Source organism: Ursus americanus, chromosome 6 (genome assembly GCF_024610735.1).
Source record: "Ursus americanus isolate L20-20 chromosome 6, mUrsAme1.1.p, whole genome shotgun sequence".
In the NCBI taxonomy this organism is placed as follows: Eukaryota; Metazoa; Chordata; class Mammalia; order Carnivora; family Ursidae; genus Ursus; species Ursus americanus.
Genome location: NC_142132.1, coordinates 63,872,975 through 63,885,949, shown reverse-complemented (window position 1 = coordinate 63,885,949; position 12,975 = coordinate 63,872,975). Strand labels below are relative to the sequence as shown.

The 12,975-nt window shown below is 42.6% G+C and overlaps 1 protein-coding gene across 9 annotated transcripts in view; it reads right to left on the bottom strand.

The window, feature by feature from the left end:
* The window catches only part of FAM13C (family with sequence similarity 13 member C), a 136,916-nt gene that overhangs the window by 33,648 nt on the left and 90,293 nt on the right, over positions 1-12,975 (bottom strand). For 7 of the 9 annotated variants that reach the window (XM_045783673.2, XM_045783672.2, XM_045783671.2 and 4 more), the window contains one exon: positions 4,131-4,278. In XM_045783673.2, the coding sequence (XP_045639629.1) occupies positions 4,131-4,278 (148 nt within the window). The remainder of the gene's footprint in view (positions 1-4,130; positions 4,279-12,975) is intronic. The other 2 variants (XM_045783668.2, XM_045783669.2) reach the window with 1 other exon arrangement.

The window sequence follows — 12,975 nt, the reverse complement described above, 5'->3', positions numbered from 1 at the left end:
CTCTACACCTCAGAGTCACCAGGGGAACTTTTCAAACATGGAGATTTCCAGGCCTTATCCCTACATTTTAATTTTGCATTTTAGGGTGGAGAGCCCAGACATCTATCTGTAAGTTTAATAAGTCCTTCCAAGTAATTGGGAACATCTGGGCAAGTTGACAGGGTCTTGCAATGTGAGAGAGAAGGTCAGGTTCTCTTTAACTTCTGCCCCATCTTGACTTGGACATCAGAAAGAGACCTATGTACCATGCAGAATTCTTTATGGGGATAATTATAGCCTATAAATAGATATATTACGTTAGTTCTCACTAACGATCAGCATTAGGAACAAAGCTCGTACCCAAATAGAAAGTTTGAAAACGGAGATTTTACAATGAAAGAATTAATTAGGAACTGCTGTTATTTCTAGTAATAAGTCTTCAGTTATCTCTGGTGACAGCTTTTGCTACAAACTCCATACTATCAATCACCCATGTTCAGACAGAACAGGGGTTACTATGTCACGTGGAACAAACAGTCCTTCTGCAAACTTTGAAAATGACAAGCAGTTGAAAAGACAATGCTCATTCCATTTTCTATTCAACAACACAAGAATAGATCCTTACTAAAGCAACAGAGGAAGCATTTGCTTCAGCTTTAAGAGACTATTGATGCAATTAGAGGGATTTTGAGCCTAAGTAGGAGGGGGTTTCCATCTCAAATTATGCAATTTGCAACCTACAGGTAGGGTGACCAGCCATCACAGGCTTTGTCTTTGTTATACCAATTACTGACATCAAAAATTACTTGGGACTGAAAATTTCCCAGCATGTGGGACTTTCAGTGTTAAAACTTGGACATTCCTGGGCAAACCATGACAACTGGTTACCCTATGTACAATCTTACAGTTATCTTGCAGCTGGTTCCCTTTCTATCACTTTTTTCTAAGGGCCTCTACATCCCTCAAATCTGTCTCGATCCCTTTTCCATGTCCCCATCCCACACAGTTCTAGCCTGAGGACTTGGGTGTTTGAGCACCTTTCTTCTCCTAAAGTAAATGGACTGAGCTGACTGGTCACAGACCCCAAGTTATAAGTCCACTTTGTCCAGGAAATTGAGATGAAGCAGAATCAAAGAGAACCCAAGAGAACCTGACCTTCTCTCTCCCAATTCAAGACACTTAAATAATGGTTCCCTCTACTTGGGAGTGTTTATGAAACATAAAGGGTACAGGACTTCCACCTCAGACTGTCTAGAGATGAGGACTAAGAATCCTCATACGTGAACAGCTTCTTGGTAATTATGATGTGCAGGAAGTCTCGCCAACAATATTCAGAACCCAGAGCTCTTCCAAGGGTGTCATGAAATGTGTTTTTGCTGCAAGTGCAGTTTATAAGTGCATTTCCAGAGTGGGGATGCATTTCAGATATTTTACTAGGAAGGACTGAACTTTGTAACCCATAAATCCAAGTTAAAACCCAATACTTTGATCTCAAGAGACCATCATTTCAAATGCCTACACACTTTACTTGTCATGCCTTAATCAAGTCTAAGGTAAGCTTGAAACCTATTTAAGTCAGATCAATTATATTTATAAATGTTTGCCTTTAATAGTGAATTGGTAGCATATTATATCCAGATATTCTGGTAAAAATCACCTGTTGGCTTGGTCTTTGTTATACTAATTACTGATATCAAAAATTACTAATTGAATATTTATATACCTGTAAGGCTCAGGACTAGATACTAGGCTTCGGGAAGGAGGAAATTTTAAGTTATATAATCTTTTATAGACTTATGGCCATCTGTACCAACCTCATGTGATCACACTCTCAACAGGGATTTTTTACACACATAAAAATTAGTTTCAAGGTGGTCAAAGATCATTCCAGAAGTCCATTCACAGACCCTGAGCCTTTAAGATGAGCAAACATTTCTTCTTTCTGAGTGACAGAAATATATGATCAAAAAAATTAATTAATTAAATAAATTTTAAAAAAGAAAATATATGACCTTCCTATAAACACTCATCTTGGAAGCCAATGAGAACAAAAGATCCCATAAATTAATCTTTGATTCCAAATGCCTGTCACTTTGGCAATATCCCTGCCAAATGAAGAGACCGAAAACGTCTAGCAGGTAGTTTCCAGACTGTGTCAAAGGGTTATTGGAAAATTGGAGAAGATTTGTGTCAAAATATTACAAGGTCCAATACAGGGGCTGGAGCTTCTTCTCTCTTAAATGCAGTCATTTTGTCTACACAAGACTCCTTATTTATAAGCTCTATAAAGGTGAAAAAAAATCAAGATTTTATGGATTTTATTTTTGAAAACTTGCCAGAAATATTCTTGTCTAGTGTGTGGACACACACACACACACAGAGTGAAAACCTCTCTTTTTCATAGATTCCCTTGGAAGGCCTCTGGGACTCCTCAGATTCACCTACATTTTGAAAAATTCAGCATCCAAACCACAAGCCTCCTCTGTAAGGAGCCTTCTGTCCATTTCTGCCATTTGACACTTCAAACATGACATATATGGATCAGTTCTTTGATATGGGCAATTCCTACATAAATTCAGTACTTTTTTCCATTATACAAGGAGTGTTAATATGCTTTTTCAAAATCCTGTCCATCCAGAATGAGAAAATGCAAAACTACTCTTGACCTTTGGAGAATATAAGACACATATACGCACATGGAAGTCATGATTTAAAAAAGAAAAGATATATCTATATCCAACATGCAAATATTTTATAACTCTTTGCCAGATACTTGTGTATCTATACAGAACATCAGACAACTCAAAAGTTAATTTGTATCTGGCTTAAAACTTCGTTACGTGTTTTATATGTTGTTTGTTGGGGTTGGTGGAAGAAGAAAAGTGTGTCTAATAATCTGACTTAAAACTCTAATTGGATTGACACTGGGTCCTGCCCACTTTTATTTGCCTTTCATCAAAACACAATGATCAGCAGAGCAAGAGGAGAGCACCAGGAAATAAGGACAGCCAACTGGCCATCTGCATCCATGGGGAAATACTTTACCACTTACTAGCAGGGTCACACTAGGCCTCAGTGTCCTTACTTATTTCACAGATTAGTTTAAGGATTTAATATAAAATATATAAAGTACTTAGAACAGTGCCTGGATCACAGAAATCTTCAATAATAATAAAGCTACTAATTGTAGCTACTATTAGCCACTATTATTAATATACTTAAATATACTTAATAAACACTGGAGATGATGGTTTTATCTACTTAGACCATATGGATTTGTTTTAAGCAGTAATGTCTTAAATGAGCTGTTAATAGTGACACTGAAATATATTACTTTTTAAGTCTCTTCAATTCCTGGAGATAAAGGACATCTCATGAAGCAAGTTCACCTAAGCCTATTTCTACCAGCCACCAGAAACCAGTCTGCAACCCTCTGACCCATCTGGGTTATAAAAGATAAGCTGTGCTCTCATTTCTACTCATATAAATTAGCGTTTTTTCCTAAGTCTTTCTGGGAGCATTAATCTGCCTTCTGCTTACTAGCCAACCTACCATCCCTGGGGTTAAAACCAGAGAAACCAGCAGACAAATGATAACCAATTTTGAGACTTTTCATCACAGAAGTTAATGCGAAAAAAAAATCGAGACAGAAAAAGACAATGTAGGATCAGAATAAGCCACAGGACTCACCTCCACTTTCCCTACGTTGATGCATCATCTTACAAGCAGGTAATAGAAGAAAGCAAGTAGTAATGTTACAACTCTCCCATCACTGAATACCTCAAAAATACCCTGAGTATCAAGACAGTACAGGTTATGTACATCCAGTCATAGAAAATAAGCTCCCACTTGTTTGTCACAGGAAACCAGATAGAAATTCCTTAGGACCAGGAGTTGCGGTGAGCGTTTTTCAGCTGACACCTATTTATGTGTAAATCTGACGCTGGGCCCCCAGCTGGAGAGAACACTTTACACCAGAACACGCCTTAATTCCTCCTGCTCCCTCTCAGCTTCCCCCCTGCAACTCAAGCACCTCTTCAGCTTTCCTGTGGCACCAGGCATGGTTTCCCACAGGAGGCCACGTTAAGCCGCAAGAGGCTGAACTATCCTGAGAGTGCAAGTGAAGACCTGTCCCCAGCCCAGCCTCTTACCTGCGGCATCCGCGCCTTCCACAGGCACACTGTGGGTCGACGCCGGGGTTGGGTCCTTGAGTCCGTGCACCTGAGCGGCTTCTTCCTGGTTCGTCAGAAATGCAGAGCACAGATCAGTTTCCAGGGCTTGGAGCTTCAGCAGGGAATTCTGCCAGCAAAAGCAGAACATCGGGCTCGCTAAGTAACTGCCTGACACACAACGGTGAGTCCGCGGCTCCGCAAAGCCTGGCAGAGTGGGGGGAGTTCAGCCACAGCTGCTTCAGGCAGAGCTGATTGTGCCAGAATCAGACACACAGTATTCCACATGCAGCCTCAGTTTCTGCCTCATTTCAATCCCAACGTATATGGCTTTATACACATGGGACTGGTGATTTCGTCAGCAGGAGACGCTGCACCAGGAGAGCCAATCTGAGATGGTATCTGCTTCCCGGGTGCTTGAGGCTTTACGGTTTGCAAGTGTTTCATTCACGGTGCTGACATCGGGAGCAAGTGACATGAGGCCCCTCCCAGGCTACCATTCATAAAAGCCAGCATCCCCCAACCACGAAGCCTGCAGCAGACCGCAGTGCATAAAGAGTTACTGCTGCAGAGGCTGCCTGGCATCTGGGAGGTGCTACTGGCTCCCTGATCGACATCTGTCTCGGGGAGGGCAAATGCGTGCAGGTATGTGGGTCTTCTGAAGTGGCTTCTCACACACGGGCTGGCTAGAGCTGCCTGGATCAAAAGCGGAGTGCAGGGAGCAAGGGAGAGCGCCTTGGTCACGGAGTGTGACCCAGCCACTGAGGGAGAAGCAATTTCTTAGCTCCCAGAACAACCCTCTCCCCACCCCCTTCATTTCTCATTTAAATTTCTCCCATGATTCTTAATAAGAACAGACTCATACAGACTGACGCACGTATCCTGCCATGATGCAGATGCCCAGCTAATTCACTCCCCTGACCAGGTGAAAGTGAGTCACACCCCAGGCCTTGGAGGGCTGCCACTCCCCTGCATCAGGAAAGCTCTGCAGGCCTCAGCAGCTCCTCCAGCCCCGGAGTCCTCCAGTAGACGCATACTCGACTCACACCCTACCCTCCACAGACCCTACTCCCCACAAACCTCCATACCCCACCACCGCACCCTACTCCACACACACACCCGCATCCTTACCCCATGCACACCCTCATACCCTACCCTACCTCCCCCCTGTTCTCCACACCCTCATGCCCAACCCCCATACCTTCACACTACTTGCACATACAATTAACCCCCAAATAACCCCATATACACTCTCATTCCTACCCTTCACATTCACCTTTTTTATCCCCTACTACACACATGCACGCATACACACACACACACACACACAGAAACACCCTGCCATTCACACACCATATAGACGCCCTCACACTCAACTCCCACTCTCACATCTGTTTGGAACACACACACATCCCCACCTGCATATATGCCCTCACACCTTACCTCACACAGCACCTACCTCCAACATCTCTTCACACGGAACCCCTCCACTCACACAGTACTTATTCTTACACACATACCGTCATCCATGCTGTTATGTGAGTAAATACGAGTGTTTTGAAAACACAGCAGTGTTTTCAAAGAGTGTCACTGCAAAATGGGCTCCAGATGCTTCCTCTGCCATGCTCAGAGATGAAGGCACACACCTCCTCTGTGCTCAGGGGTTGCTGACAGCCCACAACTCAGATGAGGGATCCATCTGAGATCAGGTCCCTTTTTTACTGCTCCCTCCTCCTTTCTGGGATATTCTCCCAGCAGCTGAGTGTAGAAGAGCCTCAGGTTACTGACAGGGGGTACAGAGGAGCAAGGGCACCAAGTTTCTGGAAAGAGTTCTAGGCATCTGGGAGACAAAAAGAACAATTCCAGACAAGCTTCCTACTGGAGGACTTTGGAGATCAGAGTGACCTTTCAGAAAAGAGCAAAACTATTCAAAAAATTAGGAAATGATGACATGAGAATGTAAAATGGTGCAGCTGCTATAGAAAATAGTATGGCATTTCCTCAAAAAAATTAAAAATAGAACTACCATATGATCCAGTAATTCTGCTATATACCCTAATAATTGAGACGGGGACTCAAGCAGATACTTGTGCACCTACATGCCCAGCGATATTATTCACAATACCCAAGAGTTACATTATGGACTGAACTGTGTCTTCCCCAAATTCATATGCTGAAGATCTAACCCCCAAAGAAACTGTATTTGGGAATGGGGCTTTTAAAGGGAAAATGAGGTCTAAGGGTGGGGTCCTAATTCAATATGATTGGCGTCATCATAAGCACAGAGAAAGAGACACCAGGGATGCATACACACAGGAAAGGCCATGTGAGAAAGTGGCTGTTGGCCACCCAAGGAGAAAGGCTTCAGGAGAAACTAACTCTGCCAGCACACTGGTCTTGAGCTTTCAGCCTCCAGAACTGAGAAAATAAATGTTTGTTGTTTCAGTCACCCAGCTGTAGTATCTTTTTTTTTTTTTTAAATGGCAGCTCTAACAGAGTATTGGCAGACAAATGGAAGGATGGAAGGAAGGAAGGAAGGAAGGAAGGAAGGAAGGAAGGAAGGAAGGAAGGAAGGAAGGAGTGATGGAGGGAGGAGGGAAGGAAGGAAGTCCCTCCCTCCATTTAGAGGAAGGATGTGGAACCTGCTGCTTCTTGTAGACTCCATGTGCTCTTACGTATTCTACGAAGCAGAAGAGAACATGTCAGCTCTGCTATCTTCTATGCATCTGACTTTGGGAAGCATCTTCACTATTCTAAACCTTAGTTTCTTCATGTATATATATATATATATATATATATATATATATATTTAAAAAGCAATAGTAACAGTGGCACCTGTCCTCAGAATTAAATGGAAGGCACAAAATGCACTTTGTACAGCAGCAGCCTATGGCAAACACTCAAGGACTGAACACTGGCTTTATTATGAGTTATCTCCATGCCCCAGAGGCCACTGGGCAGAGCTCTGACCATGCGTGAGGCCAAACGCTACACCAACTCTGAGGCCTTCACTCATCACTTTATCTCCCAGGGCCACTCTCTGAGTCTGCCTGAGTTGGCCTGAGACTGGATGGCTTCTAAGCTCCCTTCCGACTCTAAAGGAAGGAAAGCAAACACGCGCATACACTAAGGATGGTGCATAGAGTCCGGCACAGTGTGGCTCCTTAGGCAGTGTTCCTGGAACTGAACCAAGTCTTCATGAAACACAAATAAACAGCAAAGAATTTCATTGCATAGGAGTTTGTCAGCTCACATTCAAAGGCCTCTGAACTCCCACAGGGGGTGAGGTATAATACTGAGACCCAGTTATGGCTAGAAGTAGTAATTGGGTTGTCATCCATCTTCCTCTCCCATCTCTCCCTCCCTTGTACTCAGACTGAAACAAAAACAGGACAGAGATTTGTCAAAGGACATCCATCTGCACGGCTGCTTTATTCCTCTCTGAGATGAGAGATAGGAATAAGCTTAAAGGAATGGAGAAGAAAACAAGCGGCACATGAAACAGGAGAGAGAAGATGAAGGTCTCAGGTTTTGGCCACCTCAGGGTAGAAGGGAAAAAACAAGCTGCTCTACCTGAGCACAAGAAAGCAGAATGGAAGAAGTTCTACAGACCAGCTGTCATCAACTATATTCCTTCCCCACCCCAAACCGACCCATTACCTGAAGATGACCTGTTGTTCCTCAACACAGGAATGGACAGTGGGGACTTGGACACCCTGTGTGGGATGAGCCTATAAAGGGATACCTCTCCTGATGACCAGGAAGTCCAGGACAAGGGTGGGGGTGGGGGCTTTACCTGTGAGCAGTCTATGCCACCGTCACATGTCCTTCCAGTGGGGAAGAGAAAACATCCAGCCCGTCTCATCAGGGCTGAGCCCCACAGACAAACCCTTGAGAAGGCCCATGGACAAGTCGCACTGCACATCATGCCTCTACAGAGATGGAACACCACACGTGCAGCTTCTAGGCTCTGTCTGCTTTTAATGCACAGAGAGTTGCACTAGGCTCTGGTGAGACTGATATCAGCCCCTTCCTTGTGGGGCTTCCCGTATAGTGGAGAGATGGCCAGAAAACAAGCAAACAAATCAAACAATAATGACAGTTTCTACTGTCAGAGGGTGATGGAGGAAAGAAACCATAAGCCCAAGGAGAGAGTAAGCACTTGTTGAACTCTGATCATGCCGGACTTAGTGACCTTTAATTCAAGAACATGCTTTTCCCCTACAGAAAAACCAAGGGTAGTAAATCCCTGAGGTCTTGGTGCTACCTCAATGCAACCCTTCTCTGGCTAGGAACCCCACCCCCTATGAGGCTGCCCCAGCCCGTTCCTCAGAGCCAGCCTGCTAGCGCATTCCCAGACTCGCCTCCCAGGTCTCCAAGAATGGATCTTCAGGATCTGCAGGAAAAGGGAACTAAGGCTGCTGGATCCTCTAAAGAACAATGGCTACCTCTCCTTCCCAGCTCTCCCATCTGGATGTGAACGACACCAAAGAGAAGTCTGTGAAACCTAGGTGGGGCTTTCGAAAAGCTAATTTTTCTCCTTTACATAATGGAAAATACGCTACTTGTTTTAGAAAATACTCTACTCACTTTTCTCTGCTATGCAATTACCAGGTCCTTCTTTAGTTGGGTTGGAATGGAGAACACCCACACAGGTTGGGTGGTTAAATACTATTTTAAGGCACCTTTGTCTGTAATTCACCAGTTGCAGAGCAGGGACAGCTTACTTTTAATTTCTGTGAAGAGGTTTAGTGGCCCTTTCACATCCTTTTATCTCTGAACTGTATATAGATTTTCTATGATGATATGAAGATCAAATTGGATATTTGCTCAAAGTTGGGGATACAACTGGGTCCCCAAACATCCCCAGTTTACTTACCATTCTTCTTCCCTAATTGTAATGTTTTCCATGTATATTGCCTCCATTACCCACCTCCACACCCCCCTTCCACACTATACTTTCTTTCCATCTGCTTCCTGACCCCACTTCCCTAGGCCTGATTTAGCTATAGTTGCTTCACAGTCAAATTTCTATCAAATTCTTGAGCCAGTTTTGATTACCTTATCTAAACAGCACCCCCAATTTCTCTGTTAGCATCTTGTTTATTTCCTTTCTAACACTCACTATAATATGTAATTTCATTCGTTTCCCCACTTGTTTATTGGCTCTTTTTAGCTCCAAAAGGGCTGGAACCATGCCTCCATTGTTCACTGTCATACCTAGCACAACGAGTAGTATAGGAGCCAACCAATAAAAGGACTGCCATTGCATTTTAGTTTTTACTTCATGGACTCTTCAGGCCCCTCTGAATTTCCAATTTCAAGCTGCCCTGTTGCCCTGGCCTAGAAACTTTAAAATGATTACGAATCACTACGGAATTTGTTCATAGAATGGACTTCAATAGTTTGTCTTTGGAGCTATTAGTACTTAAACTATCAAAAGGGACAGGTGTTAAAAGAAAATACACAGCCCCCCAACAAATCATATTTTCCAAAACATCAATTATATCCTGAGGGCTAAAGTCTACAAATCTAGTCTGTGTTGTAACCCATACATTAATTCTTAGCAGCTACTTCTGTTCCGATTTCTTTTAGCTCTGAAAAATATTCTGTTTAAAAACTAAAATCAGTAAGATGGAGTGGACTAAGATGGAGATGTAGGAAGATCCTGAACTCACCTACTTCCATGGACACATCAAATCTATAGCTACATATAGAATAATCCCCTCTGAAAAAATCCTGAAAACCAGCTGAGCAGCCATTCCACAGCAAAGGCTTAAAGGGCTACATTGAGAAGGGTAGGAGAAGCAGACACACGATCTTGCCAAAAACCCCACCTCTAGCATGGTGATCCACAATCAGGAGGGATCTCATAAATATAAAGCTTCTCCCTAAGGAGCAAGGGCTTCATGCCCTACATGAGGTACCCAAACCCTTGGAACCCACAATGGAGATACAAACCCCCAAAATGTCAGACCTTGAAAACCACATCCAGGAAACCCAGGGGACTGTACAGAAATGACTGGCTCCCATACAGACTAACTAACCCTGGGGGCTAGCACAAAAGCAGCAGTTTGTGGGGGCACCTGAGTGACTCAGTTGGTTGAGCACCTGACTCTTGATTTTGGCTCTGTGTTGGGGTCCACACTCAAAAGGGAGTCTGCTTGAGATTCTCTCCCTCTGCCCCTCCCCCTGCTTGTGCATGCCCTCTCTCTCTAAAATGAGTAAATAAACCTTTAAAAAACAAACAAACAAACAAACAAACAAAAACAAAAGTAGCAGTTTGAAAAGTGCCTACACTATACGTGGAGAATATTCATTTGCTAATCTTAATCCATCTATTGGACGGGCAGGCACCTATAAGGACTGTCTCTGGGGACAAAGGCATTGGCACGTGCCACTTTTGCACTCCCTTTCTAACTTGATGGTGCAGGCAGGTGTGCCCCAGCCCCGCATTCTCCCACTGCCCTCCTATAGCTGGCAGGCACACCCTGGCCCTGCAGTCTCCCACCGCCATGCTATGGCCTGCAGGCACATTCCAGCCCTGTGTTCTTCCACTGCCTTGCAAAGGCCAGTGGGCATACATGGTCCACAAAGGGAACACTCCTTGATCACCTTACTCACTCTTCTGGCCAATAAAAACATTATATTATGTTTCTGAGTTCCATAGGACTATAACAATTGGAGACAGTTCTTGGCAGACTACTACCACTCCCAGAGTAACACAAACAACAGACTGAAAGACACTCCCAGTCTTTCTGTTAAAAAGGCCTGTTCACTTGTTTTAGGGATTCAGTGTGAGGCAGGCTTCAGGTTTGCCAAACATCTAGAGGCTATGGGAGTGTTCTCAAGGAACATAAGCAGGGACACCATCTTTTCATTCTCCTTTGGCTTCAATACAGCACATGCCAGTACCTCCTAGAAAGGTACTCATCTGAAGCTCTGATTTTTGCACCTGTCACCCAAGGGACTCCAGATGACCTGTCTGGAAAGCAGCAGGATTTACAATTTCAGTCCTACAGGAGTGTATATATTTGCAAAATTTAAAAGTTGCTGCCTGACAGTCTGGCTTCTAATCACCTGAAACTAGGCGCTGACTGAAATCTCTCTCTTTGGAACATTGACAAGTCTTGGCACACCCTCAGCAACTGGGACCTACCAAGAATAAATGAGACTGCTTAGACAAACAGAAAGATTCTAGACACAACCAAGAACTAGGGCAGGATTGAAAGATAAGGTTCTTCTTTTACACAAGGCCCTCCTTCAAGAATGGGAGAGATAGCTCTTTCCCCTAATACATAGAAAAAAACACAGAGAGTCAATCAAAATGGAAAAACAGAGGACCATATTCCAATAAAACAACTAACTAAAACCCCAGGAAAAGCAACTTAATAAAATGGAAATAAATAATCTCCCCCGATAAAAAATTCAAAGTAATGGTCATAAAGATGTTCACCAAACTTGGGAGAAGAATGGATGAGCCTGGTGAAAACTTCAACAAAGAGATGAAGAATATAAGAAAATACCAAACAGAAGTCACAGACCTGAAGACCATAACAGTAATAAAAAATACACTAGAGAGAACAAAGAACAGATTAGAGGAAAAAGAACTGATCAGTGACCTGATAGACAGGGTAGTGGCAATCATTCAAACTGAAGAGCAGAAAGAGAAAGGAATTTAAAGAATTGAGGATAGTTTAAGGGACCACTGGGACAGCACCAAGGATGCTAACATCCTCATTATGGGGGTCCCAGAATGAGAAGACAGAGAGAAAGGGGCAGAAAACTTCTCTGAAGAAATAACACCTGAAAATTTCCCTAACCTGGGAAAAGTAACAGACATCCAGGCAGCTCAAACAGTTCCAAATAAGATGAGCCCAAAGAGATCCACACCAAAACACATTAAAATTAAAATTTCAAAAATTAAAAATAAGAAAATCTGAAAACAGCAAGAGAAAGCAATTTATTACATATAAGGGAATCCTTCCCCCAATAAGGTTTTATGCTGATTTTTCAGTAGAAACTTTTAGGCCAGAAGAAAATGGCACAACATATTCAAAGTGCTGAAAGAAAAAAAAAAAAAAACCCCTTACAAATGAAGATACTCTATACAGCAAATTTACCATTCAGAATCGAAGGGGGAAATAAAGAGTTTCTTAAGAAAGCAAAAACTAAAGGAGTTAATCACCACTGAACTGACAGAAAAGAAAAAAAAGGAAAAGGTCATAACTAGAAATAAGAAAATATTTGAAAGAAAAAATCTGAATGGTAAAGGCAAGCATAGAGGAAAGGTAATGGATCAACCACTTATAAAGCTGGTATGAGGGTTAGAGGCAAAAGTAGTGAAAGCAACTAAATCTACAATAATTATATAAGGGATACACCGAATAAAAATATGTAAAATATGATGTCAAAAACATAAAATGTATTGGAGGAGGAGTAAAAATGTGGAACTTTCAGAATGAATTTGAGCTTAAACAATCACCAACCAAAATTGACTGCTACATACATAAGTTGTTATATATGAAATTCATGGTAAGCACAAACCAAAAACCTAGAATAGATACAAAAAAATAAAGAGAAAGGAATCTACACATAACATATAGAAAGTCATCAAATCACTAGTGAATAAAGAGAAAAGAACAGAGAAGAACTACAAAAACAAGCAGAAAACAATTAACAAAGTGGGAAAAAATACATACCTAACAATAACTAGTTTAGATATAAGTGGACTAAATGTTCCAATCAGAAGACAGCGTAGCTGAATGGAAAATGGAAGGGGAAAAGAAAAAGAAAAACAAGACCCATCTATATGCTGCCTGCAAAC